Raw genomic sequence first — 20,743 nt, 5'->3', positions numbered from 1 at the left:
CCCGCCCAGACGTCATCATGTCTCATTTTTGATGCTATGCGCATGCACAGAAGGTCCTGTGCATGCGCAGAGGGGTTGCGCACGAGCGAAGTGAGTGTGCACATGCACACTCCCATTTGGGATTTCACCCCTGTTTCAATGGCACTGAACGAGTGGTACTTTTGACTGCCAGCGATCACAGTGTCTCTGCAGTCATGTGATCGCAATCTGGTTCACACCTATAACAGTTGCTATGTTTCATGGTCACATGATGAGCATTGGTGACCTTTCCCTGCCGGCTTCCTGCAAGCAAAGTCAATGGGGGAGCCAGCAGGGAAGGTTGCAAGTTGCTCCAATAGTCACTTGTCAGGTCTGCCATCTTCAGCTTCTTCATTCTGCTGGCATCCTGCCATAAAATGTGGGAGAGGAGGGGAAAAGGAATTTGGGGAAGTAAAGTTCGGGCATGAGCATGGGAAGACAAACAGAGGGCGGGGAGCCACGCTGACAAGAACCAGAAGTGCCAAACTGGAATGAGCCAGCTGCCAAGGACACACGGCCTGGGAACAGAATGTGAAACTACATCGAGAGGCGGCAGGCATCAAAGCAGTTTCCAAAACTTCAAACTGGCATATTATCGGGCGCTGATGGATTGATCAAAGGGGGAGGAGCAGAGAAAGGAGAAAAGGGTAACCTTTACAAGGGGATGCTCACATCTAGCTTTACTTTAGCTGCAATCATTTAACTTTAGTAAAAAAAAAACAACCCAAAACCTATCACTTCAACCAGATGGAGTTGAGAGTCTTTCTTTCTTAAATGTCTAAGTTGGGGCAGGTCTGACACTCTTCCGCCACCCAGCAGCAGTCACTCCCGATCCCACTCAGTGTCTCACCAGCCAATTGTGCACCTTCTCCCACCAAAAGCAGCCACTTACTTGCCTGCCAGCCTGTCTGCGACTCCCCTGGGACTCGCTTAAAGGCCTGTGATCTTCACTTCACAATAGTAATGGAAGTGCCAGGATTGCTCTTGCTAAGCGACGAGGTCATGTGACACCACGTTATGATCTCATTGTGTAGCGATAGAAGTTCTGGTTCCAATTGCTGTTGTTAGGCAAGGACTACCCTGATCCTGACAGGAAGGTACTAGGCTTGACAAACATTGGGGAAAAAACTTCACTTACCAGCAACCTGGGAGTCTCCTGATCAAGGCCTTTAAATCCATCCGTCCGATTCAGATACAGCCACAGTTTGAAATGCTGTCCCTTAGGGATGTTTCCCACATGTAGAATTGCCGACTGTAGTCCCACAGAACTGGATAAACTTGGCACTGTAAGACAAAATTTGTTATTAGCATTCCACAGCATTGAGGGCTCATATCAGCTGTCCAGCACTGCATAATCCAAATGGGGCTTTTGTTCAGGGGTGGGCTTCAGATCCTTTAGCAACGGGTTTGCTGCCCTGTTGCTGGGTGGGCGTGGCCATGGTGAGCGTGGCCTAGTCAGCCGCCTGCACCACAGTGGGCTTTTTCTCCCTCCCTAGGCTCTGGAGGCTTTCCTCAAGCCTCTGGGAGGGTGAAAACAGCTTTCCCCAGGGTCCGGAGGCTGGAAACAGACCCGTTTCTGGACTTTCGGAACCTCCGGTAGGCCCGTTTTTTGCCCTCCCAGACCCTCTGCGCTGCCTCTGCACTTACCTGGAATGATGAATGGGCCGTATGGAGATTCCTGGGAGGGGCAGGGCGGGGTGGGCGTAGCCAGCCAGGGGTGGCATTTGGCGGTTCCCCAAACCCCGGCGATCCTTGGCTAGAGGATTGCCTGAACCCTGCCGAACCCCCAGGAGCCCACCACTGCTTTTGTTTCCTGGGAGATCATAAAGCATCTAATGCTGTTCCCCCTGTTATCATTTTTACTACTTCAATCAGTGGTGGGTTTCAAAAATTTTTTACTACCGGTTCTGTGGGTGTAGCTTGTTAGGTGTGGCATGGCTTGTTGGGCGTTGCTTGCTGGGCGTGGGAGGGGAAGGATACTGTAAAATCTCCATTCCCTCCCAATTCCAGGGGAAGGTTACTGCAAAATCCCCATTTCCTCCCAATCAGCTGGGACTCGGGAGGCAGAGAATAGATGGGGGCGGGGCCAGTCAGAGGGGGTATTTACCGGTTCTCCGAACTACTCAAAATTTCTGCTACCGGTTCTCCAGAACTGGTCAGAACCTGCTGAAACCCACCTCTGACTTCAATCATTTCTTTTTTTTTAATGCAGGCAAGTATCTCATCTCTGAAGCCTTTTGAGTATGAGCCCAAGACCAGCAGTATGGCATCTACAGACAGGACTGTGTCCAAGACAGAACTCAAAAATGAAATACGTTTAAAAAAAAAAAAAGTAAATGGTCCAATATGATGAAATTGATTAATCTCATTAAGTTTGAAGCAAGAAAAATCAGTTTTTTTAAAAAAAAATCACCCAGCTGGCTGGATGACCTTGGGCGAGTCACTCTCTCTCAGCTAAACTCACCTCACAGGGCTTTAGTGGGGGGGGCAAATAGGAGGAGGGAGGATTATTAGGCATGTTTGCTGCTTTGAGTTATTTATCAAACTATTAAAGGTGGAATATAAATAAACAAACACAGGTAGTCGTCGACTTACGACCACAATTCAGCCCCAAATTTCCATGACCAAGCTAGAGAGTTAACTGAATGTTGTCCCATTTTATGATCTTTTTTGCTACAGTTGTTAAATGAATCTGCCTTCCCCATTGACTTTGCTTGTCAGAAGGGGGATCGCATGATCCCAGGATATTGTAACTGTCATAAATACATGCCAGTTGCCAAATGTCCAAATTTTGATCGTGTGACCATGGGGATACGACAGAAGTAATTAAAAAAAAACAGTCGTAAGTCAATTTTTCCAGTGATGTTACAACTTCGAATGGTCGTTCATTCTTAAATACCAAGTTTCATGTAATGAATATAATGAATATAATCATCTAATTCCTTGGTAAGACCACACTTGGAATACTGTATCTACTTTTTGGTCACCACGATGTAAAAAAGACTAGAAAGAGTGCAGAGAAGAGCAACAAAGATGATTAGGGGACTGGAGGCTAAAACATACGAAAAACGGTTGCTGGAATTGGGTATGTCTAGTTTAATGAAAAGAAGAACTAGGGGAGACATGATAGCAGTGTTCCCATATCTCAGGGGCTGCCACAAAGAAGAGGGAGTCAAGCTATTCTCCAAAGCACCTGAGGGCAGGAGAAGAAGCAATTGGTGGAAACTAATCAAGGAGAGAAGCAACCTAGAATTAAGGAGAAATTTCCTGACAGTTAGAACCATTAATCAGTGGAACAACTTGCCTCCAGAAGTTGTGAATGCTCCAACACTGGAAGTTTTAAATAAGAGATTAGATAACCATTTATCTGAAGTGGTGTAGGGTTTCCTGCCTAAGCAGGGGGGTGGACTAGAAGACCTCCAAGGTCCCTTCCAACTCTGTTATTCTGTTTTTTTGTTTTTTTTTCATGTGAATTTTGCAGAGCTGCTAGTAAATTATTTAGGACAATTGGAACTGACTGCATTCTGTAGCCCAGAATTACGTATTATAGATAAGATGATCTGTGCAAATTTTATTTAATATTTCAAATATTCCTCGGGCACAGAAAGTCAAACTTCACCCTACAGTAATAAGAATATGAAATTTGGTATTTAAGAATGAATGTCAGGGCCTAGATGTCCAGCCTTGCACAATAATCTGACCGACTTCCTAAAAGAAAATCTGACTTAGGAAAGCTTCTAGCATGTGTCATAACTATATAAAAATTTAAATAATAAATAAAATAATACTGTATTATTATTTAATTATTAATACTGTAATAATCATACATCAGAAGGAATGCGAATGAAATACTTAGTGGATTGAGTCACACAACACAGTCATAATAGGGCTGAATGTGCTGTGTTGATGCAGTTGTTCTAGCTTGTAAGTTATGGCTTATGGTTTAAACTGTGATTTGAAGCCTTGTTTGCCCCTGGATGTTCTGGCTATGGGGTTTGATCCAAGGAAAAAAAAATGTGGTTCTTTTATGCTACAAAAAGGAATTCTTGGAGTTGCTTGAATCCCTGCTGATGCATACACTGAGGGGAAAGTATTGATAGGGAAGTCGGCGCATTGCAGCATACCTTGACACAGGTGAATGGCATCTGTGGCGTTGGGCCAGGTACAGTCTATGAACAGAACACAGAGAGACATCCAGTGGGTGGGGAGGTTCAGACTGATTTTATCAAATGGATTTATTGCTCCATTTCTTATTTCTGGAGAACTCACCTGGTCCATGGTGCGTGACTTGTAACACACCTGCAGAATGATAGCGAGGCCACGTGAAGACTGTGAGATGCAGCTCCCCACTGGGAGCTACTGGGAAGCAGTTGTATTGCAGAGATTCCTAGAAAGGAAGAGGGAAAAAAAATCAAAGAGCTTTTCTCATCCAGATTGAATTGAATTGAATAACCTTTATTGTCATTTTCCTGTATACTGTACACGATGGCACACATTAAAATGAAATTCTGATCTACTGCTCTCGAAAATAAGAAAATCACCCACCAATGTCCCCATCCCAAAAGAAATAATAATAATAACAATAATAATATAATTGCAGCAGCATCCAAAAATGCCAAAGTATACAAAAATGACACTAAGACATAAACTCATAGCTGCATACGTACATGCATACATACATATTAATCACAGTCCATTTTCAATACATAGCGGAAAAAAGAGTCTTGAGACTTTACAAGATTGTAATTTGCAATATTGTAAAAGACCAAGATACATGGTACAACGGTGTTACAGAATCTAGTTTTCTGCTTCAAATACATATTATGGCATGGTTGGACTATGGTTCCCAATTTCTAGAGCCAGCACAATTGGGAAAATGTTATACAGAATGCAATACAATAACCAGAATACATCTTCTTCAGCAATCAACACCCAGATAAGCAGGGATTAGCACCAGACAAAAATCAAGCAGAAAACAATACCACAATCAATACAACATAATACTAAAGAGAAAACCAAACAACACGGGCAGAAAAAACTATAAACAGGGGGCAAATTCTATATCCCATACCAGTGGTGAAATCTGAACTAGTTTGCTACCGGTTCACTGGCAGCGCATGCGCGCCATGCGCCAAACACATGCCGGGCATGCACATGTGCAGTGCGCATCAAATGCAAACTGCGCATGTGCATGCGCAGTGCACGCCAAAAGGAGGCTTGGGAAGGTAAGTAGAACAGCGCGGGGGGAATGTGATCAGCTGTGGCGCGCGATTGTGGGAACCATTTTAAAAACTTTTTAAAAGCATTTTTTACTACCGGTTCGGGCGAATAGATAGTAAAAAATGCTTTTAAAAAGTAAAAAAAAAGAGGTTCTGACAATCACAGCTGTGCCGCGCGATCGTCAGAGCCTTTTTTTTTACTTTCTTAAGGCATTTTTTTACTACTTATTCGCCTGAACCGGTAGTAAAAAAAAATGCTTTTAAAAGGTTAAAAAAAAAAAAGCTGTGCCATGCGATCATCAGAACCTTTTTTTTACCTTCTAAAAGCATTTTTTAACTACCAGTTCAGGCAAACCAGCCCGAACTGGTAGCATTTCACCTCTGCCCCATGCCCTATAGTACTGATAATATCACCTAGTCAGGTAATGAAATACCTGCAAGAAAACAACCAAGCTCCAAAAGCATCAAAGACTATAATTCAATCCTGAGCTACAAATATTCTCTTCTGTTAAAACAGGAGCATGTAAGATAATTGGGAAAGACTGCCTGGATAAATTAGGTGAGACGAATACAATTCACGGTACATTTATTAAGGGGTGGGGTTCTTAAAATAGCAGCTCTCTGTAATTCTCCACTGCCTGGATGCCAGTCTAAAGGTACTGGTACCACTGAAGGCATCCCCCCCAGGCATATCAAGGTGGTGGCCACAACAGCGTGACCAAAGCTCTGTCCTTCTTTATATATATGACAGTTCCATCCCTCTGCATGTGTGTGATGCAAAGAAAAGGAGTTCAATCACACTCTGATCCATCGTGACATTTGATCCCACCTTGAAAACACCCCTGGGGCAGTGCGGATATTTTGCAACCACATCTTGTAAAGTTTAGCAATATGAAAACCACAAGATTTTTTTAAAATTCAAAATCTAAGTTCCAAAAGCCCTAAAGCAGTGTTTCTCAACCTTGGAAGCTTGAAGATGGTTGGACTTCAACTCCCAGAAGATGGTTGGACTTCAACTCCCAGGGCTGGCTGGGGGATTCTAGGAGTTGAAGTCCACCCATCTTCAAGCTACCAAGGTTGAGAAACACTGCCCTAAAGACTTTGATAGTCCCTTTGATAGGGAGTGCCCTATCAAATCCTGTACCTGTTAATAGTGGTGTCCCCCAAGGCAGCGTTCTAGGACCAACACTCTTCATACTATACATAAATGACCTTTGCGATCATATTATAAGCAACTGCGTTCTCTTCGCCGATGATGTCAAACTATTTAACACTACTGACAATGCTGTTGCCCTTCAAAAAGACCTTGACTTTGTGTCGGAATGGTCAAACAATTGGCAACTCCAAATCTCAACCAACAAACGCTCTGTCCTACACATTGGCAAAAAGAAGCAGAACACAAAATACAAGTTGAGCGGACACGACCTTGTAGATGACCCTCACTCTGTCAAGGACCTTGGAGTACTCACATCTAATGATCTAAGTGCCAAAGCCCACTGTAATAACATTGCCAAAAAGGCATTAAGAGTTGTAAACCTAATCTTGCATAGTTTCTTCTCCGATAATATCGCACTACTAACCAGAGCATACAAAACATTTGCTAGACCAATTCTCGAAAACAGCTCATCTGTCTGGAACTCGCACTATACATTGGACATTAATACAATTGAACGTGTCCAGAAATATTTCACAAGAAGAGTCCTCCACTCCTCTGCTCGCAACAAAATACCTTATGCTACCAGACTAGAAATTCTAGGCTTAGAAAACTTAGAACTACGCTGCCTTCGGTATGACCTAAGCATAGCTCATAAAATTATCTGCTACAATAGTTCTACCTGTCAAAGACTACTTCAGCTTCAACCACAACAGTACACGAGCACACAACAGATACAAACTTAAAGTGAACCGCTCCAAACTCGATTGAGAAAATATGACTTCAGCAACAGAGTGGTCAATGCCTGGAATGCAGTACTTGACTCTGTGGTTTCATCCCAAAAACCCCCAAATTTTAACCTAAGACTTTCTATTGTTGATCTCACCCCATTCCTAAGAGGTCTGTAAGGGGCATGCATAAGAGCACCAGCGTGCCTACCGTCCCTGTCCTAATATTTCCTCCATTCGTATCTATTTTATGTATTCAATTCATACTTATATATATTACCTAATACATTCTTGACTTGGGAAGTCTGAATAGGCAACCATTGGTGACCTTTTGAGAGGCCAGAAGTTATGCAATAAAAATGAGATGCCTTCTGTGAGGATTTCTTTATCCCTCCAGTAAATGGGATGTAGGAAGTGAAATCATTACACTAGGGCCAAGGAGACCCAATTTCAAATCTCCATCCAGCCACGAAGCTGTACAGATGCCACTGACAGGTAAAATAAAGAGAGGGAAAGACTTGGCTGTGCCTAGATATATATACTTTATGTTAAACCTAAACATGGTTTGCTTATAGTTGAGTGTTGTGTGAAAACAGCCATCACAGTTTGGAAACCATGCCGTATATGTCAGCTGATTTTATTTATTTATATTTCTATCCCACCTTTGTTACTTTATGAGTAACCCAAGGTGGCAAACATAACCAACACACTTTCCACCTATTGTCCCCACAACAACTCTGTGAGGTGGCTTGGGCTGAGAGAGAGGGACTAGCCTAAAATCACCCAAGCTATCTTTCATGAATAAGGCGGGACTAAAACTCCTGGTTTCTAGGCCAGCCTCTTAACCATTTAACCATTGATTGCAGTTTATTTGGTAAATTTGTTGTGGCCAACCAGAGGCCAGCGGAGCTGGTGGCAGACTCTGACAGTGAGGAGGTTGGAGAGGAACATGGGCCAGTCCTGGAGTCTGGGGAAGGCTCTGATAAGTGCTCTGAGTCGGAGGCAGAGATGGGGCCAGGGCCGTCCGACAGTTATCAGCTGCCTTCGGAGTTGGACATCAGTGGGGCAGAAGAACAGCTGGAGCTGTTCCCAGTGTACGCATGTGCAGAGCTGCCAGGAGAAGGGAACAAGGGTCAACTTGGGAGTAAAGCCACAGGTGGACGGTGAATGGCCCCTCCCATAGGGAATAAAGAGGAGCGAAAGGGGAGTGGAGTTTGCAGGAGACAATTAGTTTGCTTAATTGGTTCATGACTCTCAGAGACTTCTTGCCAAGTTTTGAAGATATCGGCCTGGCAGCTCTCCAAGCCAGATAAAGTCTGTGACTATACATTCTCCCCTGAAAGACTTTGCTGGATGTGAATGAGAGGAATTCACAGTAACTTAATAAAAAGGGTTTTTGTCGGGACAAGGAGTCTGCTTCATGCTCTTGGGAAGCCTAGGTCAGAACAAAATCTTAGCTTAATGTATTGCAAGAATGCTAGCCTGCACTCTTTGGAAGAAAGGTAAGATTTCTATGTAAATAAATCAATCATAAGTTAATATTTGCTGAGAGAAATGCAAACAAAGGTATATGATTACCAGCATGCCTTCCTTTTCAGCTTTCCAAATAGATCAGATAGCCTGTCAGTCTGGAGAAGGCCAGCCATTTTACCCTATCTAATTCAGTTTGTGTACATTATAATAAACAAATAGAGCACAAAACAAAGTACACAGAATAAGCACGCATGTATATTAGTATAGTCATGGAATCCATTTTTAAGGGACAAAGGACTCCATGGCAACATTGGTAGGTTATTATTGGTTGGGAGCTCCACCTGGGATCAAAAAATACATTGCTGACTAGGGAATTCTGGGAGTTGAAGTCAGCACATCTTCAGTTGTCAAGGCTGAGAAACATGATTCTGGAGGCTCAAGTGAAGTGCCTTCTCAACTTTGGAATTCACTGGGTGACTGTAGACTGGTTGTTTCTCTTCACCCCACCTACTTTGCAGGATAAAATGAGGGGAGACCCCCATGTGCACCATTGTCCTCAGATGAAATGACTGACAATGCGCAACCTGCTTCAGGATTACTGGATGAACTATTGCCTCAGGAATGGCAAACACCTGAGGCAGAGACATCAGGTAATCAACAGAAGCAGCCACTGTGTCTGAAGATGAGGAGCCTGACCTGCCACCCAGTGGTGGGATTCAAATAATTTAACAACTGGTTCTCTGCCCTAATGATTTCTTCCAACAACCAGTTTGCCAAACTGCTCAGAAAATTAACAACCGGTTCTCCCGAAGTGGTGCGAACTGGCTGAATCCCACCACTGCTGCCACCTCCACCCAGAGCAAGGACTTGTCGTGTATAGAAGAGAGCAGGGCAAAGGTGCTCTACAAAGGCTTCTTGAGAGAAAGGAGTTGTGTTCTCCTGTAATGGTGACACTGGCACTGGATGTGGTGGAATCTCCAGCTAGACTGGAGGGAAGAGTTAAGAGGAGCTCAAGTTTGGGGTCACTGCATTACAGGAAGCAGCACACCCCTGATCTCTCCCCAGAATCCTTGTAGCCTTAGCCTACTGTTTCCAGGGAAATGAGGTCAGTCAGGTGACATTCTTGTAAACATAGTTGACTAGCAACAAACTAGCGTTGAGACTCTTCACAAGTGGTTCTGGTTGCTTTCACTTATCTGGTTGCTCTACTTTGCAAAATAGCAAAACCCAAGTCTCTTGGTTGGCAACAACCCTCTGCTAATCCAGATAGTAATAGCAATAGTAATGTGAATGATGTAGGAATAGTACAGGGTCAGCTATATGAACACTGAAGGACCCTCTTTATTCACATTATTATAAGAAAGAAATGTGCTGGTTTAGAGATTACACTAAGTCAGCTAAATTCCATTCTTGGTAATATATATCTTCTGAGGGGCCTAGTTGTCAAGAATGCAAGGACATCCATATGAAACAAAAGTTACTTATTATCCAAAGCAGCCATGAATCTATGCATCAGCAATCACAGAACTGAGGAAGGTTGTTTAGCTAAGATAATCTTATGAACTAGAAAATAATGTAGGAATTTAGTAATTTAGAAAGTATCAATTATCATGTAACAAATGTATGTTAACCATATATGGAAAACTGCTGTGCTCACAAAATCCTTTGTCTTGGATATGTATAAAAGCAGTTGTATCAGAGCTCTTCTTTGTTCAGAATTGCAGATACAAATCTGATTCTGAAACTGCGCAATAAACTGTCTCTGGCTGACCAGGAATGTTGTTTGGTCTCATCTTTCCATAACAATAGCCCTTAGACTTATATACGGCTTCACAGAGCTTTACAGCCCTCTTTGAGCAGTTTCCAGAGTCAGCATATTGCCCCCAACAATCTGGGTCCTCGTTTTACCGATCTCAAAAGTATGGAAGGCTGAGTCAACCTTGAGCCGGTGAGAATCGAACTGCTGGCAGTTGGCAAAATTAGCCTACAATACTGCATTCTAACCACAGCACCTACATGGCTCTGAGTTTCTGTGTGTCTTGAATGTTGACTTTGAATCCCACAACTTTTTTTGGTTCTGACAAACTTTCTGTGATGCTTTGACCCTTGGGCCTCCCCCTGACTACTCTTTTGCCTTCTACTTCAGACTTGGAAACTTTGGGATTTGATTAAGAAGAGCTTCCGTGACTTTTGGAAATTCTCTCCAATGTTTGTATATGTGTATGGTGCTAACAACATTCCTGCCATTTGGAGAGTTGTAGTAAATAACCAACAGTAAAGTTTGCATTACCTGTCTGCTATGTTTATGTACATTTGGCCTAGGACAAGACACCCTTCCAGAGAAGGGCTGAGAATCAATATAATAATAAATAACTAGGTCAGTGATGATGAATGTATGACATGTCTGTCAAAAGAGACACACCATGATGTTTTGGCTGACATGCCAAATTCACCAACTCCCAACAACAATTATTCTTGACAGCCAGACTCCAAAAATGAATTTGCTTCACTCATATTTCTTTCTTTCTTTCTTTCTTTCTTTCTTTCTTTCTTTCTTTCTTTCTTTCTTTCTTTCTTTCTTTCTTTCTTTCTTTCTTTCTTTCTTTCTTTCTTTCTTTTTTGTAACTATTTGACATTCCTTTATACAATATATGGCACCATTCATGATTGGACCTCTTTTTTTTTCAAAGGATAAATAAACATGTCTGTTTTTTTGTGGTGGGAGGCAAAAATGACACACCAGCAGAGTCCAGTTAGGACTTTCTGAACTTTTGACACACCTAGCCCCAAAGCCAGGGGTGGGCTGCTGGGGGTTCGTAGGGGTTTGGGAGAACCTCTAGCTAAGATTCTGTTCAGTTTGGAGAACCCCCAAATCCCACTCCTGGCTGGCCCCGCCCACCCCACCCCGCCCCTCCCAGGAGTCCCCACGCGGCTCATTTTGGATGCATGCAAGTGCAGGGTACACGTGGAGGCTCGGGGAGGGCAAAAAACGGGCCTACCGGAAGTTCGGGAAGGCTGGAAATGGGCCCATTTCTGGCCTCCAGAGGGCCTCCAGAGCTTGGGGTGGCTGTTTTTGCCCTCCCGGAGGCTTGAAGATAGCCTCTGGAGCTCGGGGAGGGCAAAAATGCCTCCCCCTCGCCATGGTGCAGGAGGCCGACTAGGCTACGCCCATCATGGCCACGGCCACCCAGCAACTGGGTAGAGAACCCCTTGCTAAAATTTTTGAAGCCCACCCCTGCCCAAAGGCTCCCCATCACTGAACTAGATCTTCCTACCTCTAGGAGAGAGGATGCCTCTAGGAATCTGTGGGTCTTACCAAGGAATTATTTTGACTTTCCCAATTGTAGGGAAGCCAGACCTTCACTTCAACACAACGAGAAGAAGAATACGTTTCGGCCATGAGAAAAATGTGTGTTCGTGGGATTTCTGGAGACAGAAAGAAAGCAGGATCAAAAGCAAAATAAGGACAGTTTCCATCAGGTAACAAGGAGCTGTAGTCAAGAAGGCCCTACTCACTCTTAGGGTGTCCCTTAGGTTGCTCTCTGATCTTGTTGGCTCCTCCATCTTGTTTTACACCCAACGTAGGTGGCTCTAGAAAGAAACAAAAGGAATGAGGCCTTGCTTATTGGAATGCATCTATTTTGCCAAAGATAACAGATGAAGCAATACGGTGAAACCACAGACTCAACCGTCCTTTTATTATTATTATTATTATTTATTCAATTTATATACCGCCCTTCTCCTAGTGGACTCAGGGCGGTGCACAGCCAAAACTAAAATACATAACAATACAAAATTTAAAATTAATTAAAAGAATTATATACTTTGGCCCGAATTAAAACAGTGCGAATTAAAACCCAATTAACAAATTAAAACTAAACAATTAATAACCATTAAAAACTAAAAAAGGGGGGCGGGGTTCATGCCAGCCCTGCTTGCTGGAAAAGAAGAGTTTTCAGGGCTCGGCGAAAGACCCGAAGATCCGATATCCTTCTTATCTCCGGGGGCAAATCGTTCCAGAGGGCGGGGGCTGCCACAGAGAAGGCCCTCCCCCTGGGGGTCGCCAGCCGACATTGCCTGGCCAACGGCACCCTGAGGAGTCCCTCTCTGTGGGAGCGTACTGGACGGTGGGAGGCTATCGGCGGCAGAAGGCGGTCCCGCAAGTCCTTGGCTGCAACAGTCCAAATGTTTAGAGCAGTTTATGCTATTTGTGTTATGAGTTATCATACAGATGTTACCAATCAAAGATTGCAAAGACAACCTTTCAAATTCAATGATATTTGTGAATAAAAGAGCCCAACTGATCTATTAATTATTATTTTTTTGCATATTACATAGGGCTAAAAGAATGGAAAATGCAGAACAAAAGATTTATAGTTTGCTAGCAATTATTTCCTTTTCCTTTTTGAAAGACACTAAATGCCTGTCAACTTGTTCCTCTGGTGGCTGGTTGTAGTTTGAGACTGCTGTTGATTTTTTGGGGTGGGAAATTGAAATAAGGAAAAAGAGATCTAATGGCAGAGAGACTTAGCAAGGTTGGCAAGGATGAGATTTTAGCTTCCTTGACAGCAAGAGGAGAGCTCTTGAATGCTTTGTGAAGTCTAAGGACTAAAGAAGTCTTCGCTGATTTAGTGTCTGCCAGCTGGGTTGCACTACAATGTCCATCATTGCTCGTCAGCAAAGACAAATGGGAGAAGACTGCTTATGGAGGGTATCGGACATAAGGAGATGCCTCGTACCAACTCAAATAATTGGCCTGTAACATCAGGGGTGGGCTGCTAGGGGTTCACAGGGGTTTGGGAGAACCTCTAGCTAAGATTCTGTGCAGTTTGGAGAACCCCCAAATCCCACTCCTAGATGGCCCAACCCAGGAGTCCCCACATGGCTTGTTTTGGATATAGGTAAGTGCAGGGCGCGTGAAGAGGCTCGGGGAGAGCAAAAAACAGGCCTACCAGAAGTTCAGGAGGCTGGAAATGGGCCCATTTCCAGCCTCCAGAGGGCCTCGAGAGCCTGGGGAGGATGTTTTCGCCCTCCCGGAGGCTTGAAGAAAGCCTCCGGAGCCTGGGGAGGGCAAAAACACCCCCCTGTGGTGCAGGAGGCCGACTAGGCCTCGCCCACCATGGCCATGCCCACCCAGCAACTGGGCAAAGAACCCCTTGCTAAAATTTTTGAAGCCCACTCCTGTGTAAAATCCTTTCTTAACTCAATGTCCTTCCACATCAGTGGTGGGTTGCCCCCAGTTCGCACCGGTTCTATAGAACCGGTAGTAAAACCGGCAGGAGGCCCCGCCCACCGACCCCGAATCAGAAGTGTTTTGATGCGCAGAAGTCATCAAAACACTTCTGCGCATGCACAGAAGAGCACGTGAGCGAGCGAAGTAAGTGCGCTCGTGCGGCCCCCGCTGTGAACTGGTAGTAAAGGTAAGTAGAACCCACCCCTGTTCCACGTGTCTCAGAACTGAAACCTCCAGAACCTCTATCCAATACAGACTTGGAGTGGGCTATTTGGTCTTCATGTCCCAGCAGCCTTGAAAGTGCTATCTTTGGGAAAGCCTGGTCATATAGCCCAATACTGGTGGCACTGGCTGGAGCTTAAGGAGGAGGCCTTTTCTAGCCTTATCACCTAGGAGGAATTTTAATGGAAGATAAAGTTGGCATTTTCTACCTGCAAAATTGATGTACTACAACCAGGTATCATCCATTCCTCTAAAATGCTAACCTCGTGAACTAGTCTGAGAACCGAAGCCTGGATTTTTGCATCTGAAATGCAAGAATCTATTTATTTATTAGATTTATTTATGTCCCACTTTTGATTTAGGAGCTCAAGACTCCCCCTCCATCTCTTTTTCTCACCCCCAACACTGTGAAGTATCTTGGGCCAAAAAAACCCCACAATTATATCAACATGAGCCACAGGCCCGCAGTGGCACAATGGTTAGAATGCAGTATTGCACGCTAATTCTGCAGACTGACAGCAGTTCGATTCCCACCAGCTCAAAGTTGACTCAGCCTTCCATCCTTCTGAGGTGGGTAAAATGAGGACCCAAATTGTTTAGGGCAATACGCTGACTCTGTAAACTGCTTAGAGAGGGCTGTAAAGCACTGGGAAGTCTAAGTGCTATTGTTATCACCTAGGCAGCTTTGTAGCATCTTTTCCAGTTACAGATAATCCTCAATTTACAACATTTCATTTAGTGACTAGTAATACAATGGCAGCATCAAGAAACCAAGTTCCTGGGCCCCTCCCACCTCCAGCATCCAATGCTAGCAGCTGACACAAATACACTTCCAAGAACAGATGCTTGGGTCACCTCCCTTACCCAGCAATCCAAGAGTTAACATCACTTGTACGCAGGGAGTGCAGTCTCCCTCCTCTGGGCACCAAAGAGTGTTCCTTGAATTCATCTGTACCAGCCCTAGGATTGGATCTAGTTCTGGATCTGATCTGGATTCACCAAGTATACACAGAACATCCTTCTTTTCTGAAATCAAAGTGGGGATGGAAAGAGAAAGTGAATGGGGGCTAGTAGAGGAAGCTCCCTTACCCAACCTAGCTGTGCTTTGCAGACTGAAGGATAGGGGGACCTTTAGCCAAGGTTGCTTTCCATATGGTTGCAAATCAATGTTCTGCAGAAGAGGAGAAACATTCTCAAACATTTTTGCCGCAGGTAGTGGTGGAACCCCAAGAATTTAAGAGGTGCCTCCAAATGGATTTTCTCCGTTAATGCCCGCCCTCCCCCACCCTTTCTTCTCTCATTCTCCAACATGTTTTATTCGCGTGAGAAGGCACTACATATTACTGGCATGAAATCACAAGGTATAATTTGTGTTCTCCCTTTGGGTATGTGAGCGTGCAGGATAGAAAGAGAAACTGCATGATCGTCATCATAAAATGCAAGCAAACCATTCTTAAGAGCTTAATTAATCCTGTCTGACTAGTTTCCAGACAAGCCACATAGGTTGCTATCGTGAACCCTGAGGAACCACACAAAACTGAAAAATCAGTTTTCGTCTCCTCAGCACCATGCAGGTATCATGGACCATAACTCTCTCCATTCTTAGCCAGCACGACTAAGATGAGGATTGTTGTCTACCACAACTATAATGCACTAATTCGAGGAAAATGAACTTACACACACACACACACACACACACACACACACACACACGCACACACAGAGAGAGAGGGAGGGAGGGAGGGAGGGAGAGAGAGAGAGAGAGAGAGAGAGAGAGAGAGAGAGAGAGAGAAACATATACTTACTTAGCTGACAGCCCAGGCCCTGCAGAAGGACAGAAAGGAAGGAGCAGGTTCAATGACCAGGATATATATATATATATATATATTCAAAATAAACCCATTTTCCCAGCTCCCATTACACAATATAGCCAGCCAGGCTAATATTAAAACAACTGATTGACCTTACTGGTTTACCATCAAAGATCAAAAAAATGAGGAAAGGAATTGGATGCACTAGGGAAAGTGGATAAAATCATCTAGTCCAGCTGAGATTATTTTTATAACCCTCCAAAATTTGGCTTGCCTGGGTTGAACTGAGTGAAGAGGATTTGTCTTGGGTTCTATATAAAATATAGCTAACTTATTATAAATCACAAATGTTAAAATATTTTAATAAAAGTATTTGTTGTGGCCTGCCAGCCGCCAGCGCGGATCGTGGCTGACCCCGACGACGAGGAGGCTGGTGTGGTGTCGCGCCAGTAGCCTGTGCAGCCGGCGCTCGCGTCGGACAGCGAGGAGGCTGAAGAGGATGTGGTGCCAGAGGCAGAGACTCAGCCTGGGCCTTCAGAACCTCCAGAGGCTCCTTCAAGTGGAGAGAGCGAAGTGGAGGAGCCTCTTCTCAATGTTCGAGCACGCAGGGCTGCCAAAAGGCAGGAGTGGCTACTCAGGAGGAGGAGGTCTCCTCGAGAGTAAGGCTTGAGGATAATTGGCCACTTCCTTAGCCTATTTAAGTCACATTTAGTAAGTTTCTTGCTAGAAACAACTTGTAATTACCATCAGAGCATTTTTTGGAAAAGTCTTATCATATCTTGCTTTCTGGACTGGTTGCCAACCTTTGCCGGACTTTGGTTTATTCTTGCTACTTAATAAACTTGATAAGGACCGTTGGTGTGTGTCAATATCCTCGGGAATCCGGGGCTGGGGCAGAACAGTATTGTGAGGCCGCATTATTAGCTTTCCACAACCACATGCAATCCATGGGCTGCCGGTTGGACACACCTGCTCTCAAGTAAAAGCTAAAGCCATTTGTGTAAAATAACTTGAGTAAAATTTGGCAACATCACATGTAATGTCTGCCAAAAACATTTTAGCTCCTTGCCAAATGAGCGAGGAGACGAAAAGTTCTTAGTCTCTCTTGGAAAAACAGTTAGTCCTTGACTTAAAACCTAAATTCATTTAGTAACTGTTCAAAATTATAACGGCATTGAAAAAAAGCATCCCTATGGTCGTGTGATCAGAATTCAGACGCTTGGCAACTAGCGTGTATTTATGACGGTTGCAGCATCCTGGGGTCATGTGATCAGCATTTAAAATAAATCAGAATAAAGCTGGAAGGGACCTTGGAGGTCATCTAGCCAGGTGGCTGTCCAGTTTTTTCTTAAAAGCCTCCAGTGATGGAGCATCCACAACTTCTGGAGTCAAACTGTTCCACCGGTTAATTGTCCTCACTGTTGGGAAGTTTCTCCTTAATTCCAGGTTGCTTTTCTCCTCAATTAGTTTCCATCCATTGTTTCTTGTCCTGCCAAGTCAATGGGGGAAGCCGTATTCTCTCCACTGCATGATTCACTTAATAACTGCAGTGATACATGCAACAACTGAAGTCTTTTTTAAGACTCCACATAAATGTCATAGAATTGGAATGACTCATTTAACAAATGTATTGCTCAGAACGGAAATTCTGGTCCCAATTGAGGTTGTAAGTCATGGACTACTTGTAATCAGTGTTTCCTACTGGAAGTACATCCTAAGCATATTAATCTGAATGGAGAAGTGGTATTCTATTTGCCATTATCCAATCCATTTGCTGACATGATGGGAGATTTGGAGAACCAAGCTGAAAAATTCAAAATGTGACTTTGCTTACTGCCACTTAGCTGAATATAAGAGCATTTGGAACGAGTTTCAGATCTTTTTTATGACAATTGAGAGTTGAGTAAATATACTGCTCAAACAACTAAAGGGAACACAAAACTACTGTATGTAACGAACAAAGTATTTAATAAGGCTATTTCATTCATTCAGATCTCGGATGTCTTCTGCTTGTGTTCCCTTTATTTTTTTGAGCAGTGTATATTACTGGCTGTGCTGCAGCATATGTCAAAATTCAGCAAACAAGTATTTTTTAAACAACATTTTAGTACCAGTACTCCTCCATTTATAACCATTCATTTAGTGACAGTTCAAAGTTATGATGACACTGAAAAAAAGTGACTTAATCAATCCCCATTTTAAAACTCTGCAATAACACACAGCAGTGAGATCTCTAATAACACACAGTGATGCAATGTTGAGGAGGCTACCCAACCCAAGCAATTCAGAAATGTCATTTTTTTCAGTTTATTCTGTTCCATTTCCCTCTCAATTTCGTCTTTCATCTTGCCACAGCAATTAATTTGTATTTCCAGAAAATGTTGCTTATGGAAGTCCTCCCCCACCCCCGCCCCAGCTAAAAACATGTTTTCCCTTAACTTTTCCAAACCTTGGGGGCTTTTCTAAAATGCTGATGTCACTTTGAGGAAGTTGGAGGAGCTATTATGAATAAAAATTCAATAATATCTTGTATTAAGTTTAAATCTCTTCCACTTTTTCATATCTAGTAACTACTATTCATTAGAGTCTTCTTTTCTCTTTCTGCTCCTGAAGGAATTGAATTGGGGAATACTCCTGTTAGATATTAACAGTGAAGCAATAGGCTTCACTCGGGTCCATTAAACAAGCGGGAAAAATACTCAAACCTGACTGATGAGCCTCCTGACAGCTCCCTATATAAAGGCAAGCTGTCAGGCAGGCAAATGTTGGATTGTACATAGTTAGAAATAAAGAACTGTTGTTTGAGCCTGGTTTCCGTCTCTTCAATCACCCTACTTAACAACTCCTATTTTGCCACTGATTACAAAGCAAAGCAGGAAAAGATTTATCTCATGTGGAAGACTTAAGATTTTTAAGAAATGCTGTTTTTCCTCAACTACTTTCTACCTAATCCTATTGAAACAAATAATCTGTGTGTCTCTAGTGGCTACACTCTTGGAAGCACCTTCACCCTTATGGTGATAGGGTAATTTGTAGTTAATTTACTTTATTGTCATTGCACCTGGTACAACAAATTAAATATCATCTTCAGTGTACATTATACATATAAAAACACACATCCTCCACATTCTATACAATTGAATTGAAATATTGTATTAATATTACACTATATGGTAGAATTCAATATAGTTTCTGCCCTGGGATAGAAGCTGGGTTTTTTTTCCATTTGATTTATATGCCGCCCTTCTCCGGAGACTCAGGGCGGCTTACAATGCGTTAAGCACTTTTCAGCCTATTTGTCCATGTTTTTATTATCCCGTACCGTCTGCCAGATGGTAATAGTTCAGAAAAAAGGGTGCCCAGGATGAGATGGATCTTTAAGAATGTTTTGAACTTTCTTAAGGCAGCGGGAGCTATAAAGCTCCTCCAAAGAGGGGAGAGGGCAACCCATGACCCTCTGTCTGGGCAAGGATGTTAACCCCCTGGAGCACTGTACTATCTGCCACTGTCCTTCAAATACAGATTTTGTCTTCATTAAGTATTGCAACATCACTGCAACACAGCTCCAGTTTTACTCATTCTTCCTTGATATGCCTTATCTTGTTCCCAGGAAATAACTTGTCCAGCTTTATCCTGCTGTTTCCTGTATTACTAAACCTCTGACAAACGTACAAATCCAAGACATCAAAAATAGTTGGGATAAGGCATTGTTAGCCAACAACCCGTTCTAGCAAGAACAAAGGAAGAGAATATTTGTAGCTCAGGGCTGAACATAGAACAATAGAGTTGGAAGAGGACCTCAGAGGTCTTCTAGTCCAACCCCCTGCTTGGGCAGGAGACTCTATGCCATGTCAGACAAATGGTTGTCTAGTCTTCTTTTGGAAAGCCTCCAATGATGCAGCAACCATGCGGCCCTTCACAAATTATTTAAAACAGCTCCTTTAGTCCACAAGGGAATATTGTGGTTTGCTTGCAGACGTTTCATTATCCATTTAGGTAACACCTGGTTAGCTAGCACTGATGATGTTACCTAGTTGGGTAATGAAATGTCTGCAAGAAAACCATCAAGCTCAGAGAGCACCAAAGACCCTACATCACAGCAAGTGTTGAATCTGCTAAGGAATGCTGTTAAGTAAGGTAAGGCTCCAAAACTTTCATATCATGACACAAGGATTCTTTGGCCGAGCTGAGGCTACTATAATCCTTCTTATCAACAATCCCTCTTCCACTAGAGGGACAAATATGCTATGCTCACACGGTATAAACATGCTTCTCCACAGAGAATCAAACTGTCGGAGGTCCTGATCAATCTCGGATGCCAAAATGCCAAGGGCAAATTTGCAACGCAGCAGTAATGCAAAATACAAGCCTGCTAAGGAAAAAGGAAGGGAACAACAGATCCTAGAGATTATTTCATCCGATTCTAAACTTCGCTGCCTCCTCCCACCACTATGACAAGACTTTTACTTACCGGTGAGCAACTGACAGTGTTCAGCGAGGTTGCAAGGGGGAAGCAGGCAGAAATCAGGTGAGTTAGGAACAGCACCAAGGCAAGTAGCTGCATCTCAGGTAGCCAAGCAATCGCTCCTCTTGTAACTCATTACCAGCATGATACAGATCCTGTGCCTCCCATTTCTGCCTTTCCGCAGAATAAGTTTAAATCCTGCCTTGGTACACGATTTCCCCGTTTTTTTCTTCCAAGGAATTGGTGTCTTCACAGCGTTTCCAACTTTTGGAGTTAGGCTGACAAGCAGAGTAAGGATCCAGTTGACTGAAGTTAGCCCAAAATCTCTTCACGACCCGCAGGAACAAGAAGATCCGAAGAGCTGCCAAATCCGGGAAGATACTTCCTAGGTTGGCTTGCCAGATCTGACTTCGTAAATAAA

At 43.4% G+C, this 20,743-nt stretch overlaps 1 protein-coding gene across 1 annotated transcript in view; it reads right to left on the bottom strand.

Annotated features, from left to right (window-relative positions):
- Window positions 1-20,421, bottom strand: part of IL17RC (interleukin 17 receptor C) — a 42,683-nt gene extending 22,262 nt beyond the window's left edge. Inside the window, exons 1-8 of the mRNA XM_070936770.1 lie at window positions 20,329-20,421; window positions 15,852-15,870; window positions 14,911-15,072; window positions 12,108-12,182; window positions 11,908-12,017; window positions 4,288-4,405; window positions 4,143-4,187; window positions 1,157-1,302 (exon numbers count right to left, since the gene is read on the bottom strand). Coding sequence (XP_070792871.1) covers window positions 1,157-1,302; window positions 4,143-4,187; window positions 4,288-4,405; window positions 11,908-12,017; window positions 12,108-12,182; window positions 14,911-15,072; window positions 15,852-15,870; window positions 20,329-20,421 — 768 coding nt within the window. The remainder of the gene's footprint in view (window positions 1-1,156; window positions 1,303-4,142; window positions 4,188-4,287; window positions 4,406-11,907; window positions 12,018-12,107; window positions 12,183-14,910; window positions 15,073-15,851; window positions 15,871-20,328) is intronic.
- Between the last annotated feature and the right edge of the window lie 322 nt (window positions 20,422-20,743).

Source organism: Pituophis catenifer, unplaced genomic scaffold (genome assembly GCF_029215685.1).
Source record: "Pituophis catenifer annectens isolate HBS135680 unplaced genomic scaffold, rPitCat1.0.hap2 SCAF_2, whole genome shotgun sequence".
In the NCBI taxonomy this organism is placed as follows: Eukaryota; Metazoa; Chordata; class Lepidosauria; order Squamata; family Colubridae; genus Pituophis; species Pituophis catenifer.
The sequence above is the reverse complement of the archived record's forward strand: the minus strand, read 5'-3'. Positions and strand labels throughout refer to the sequence as shown.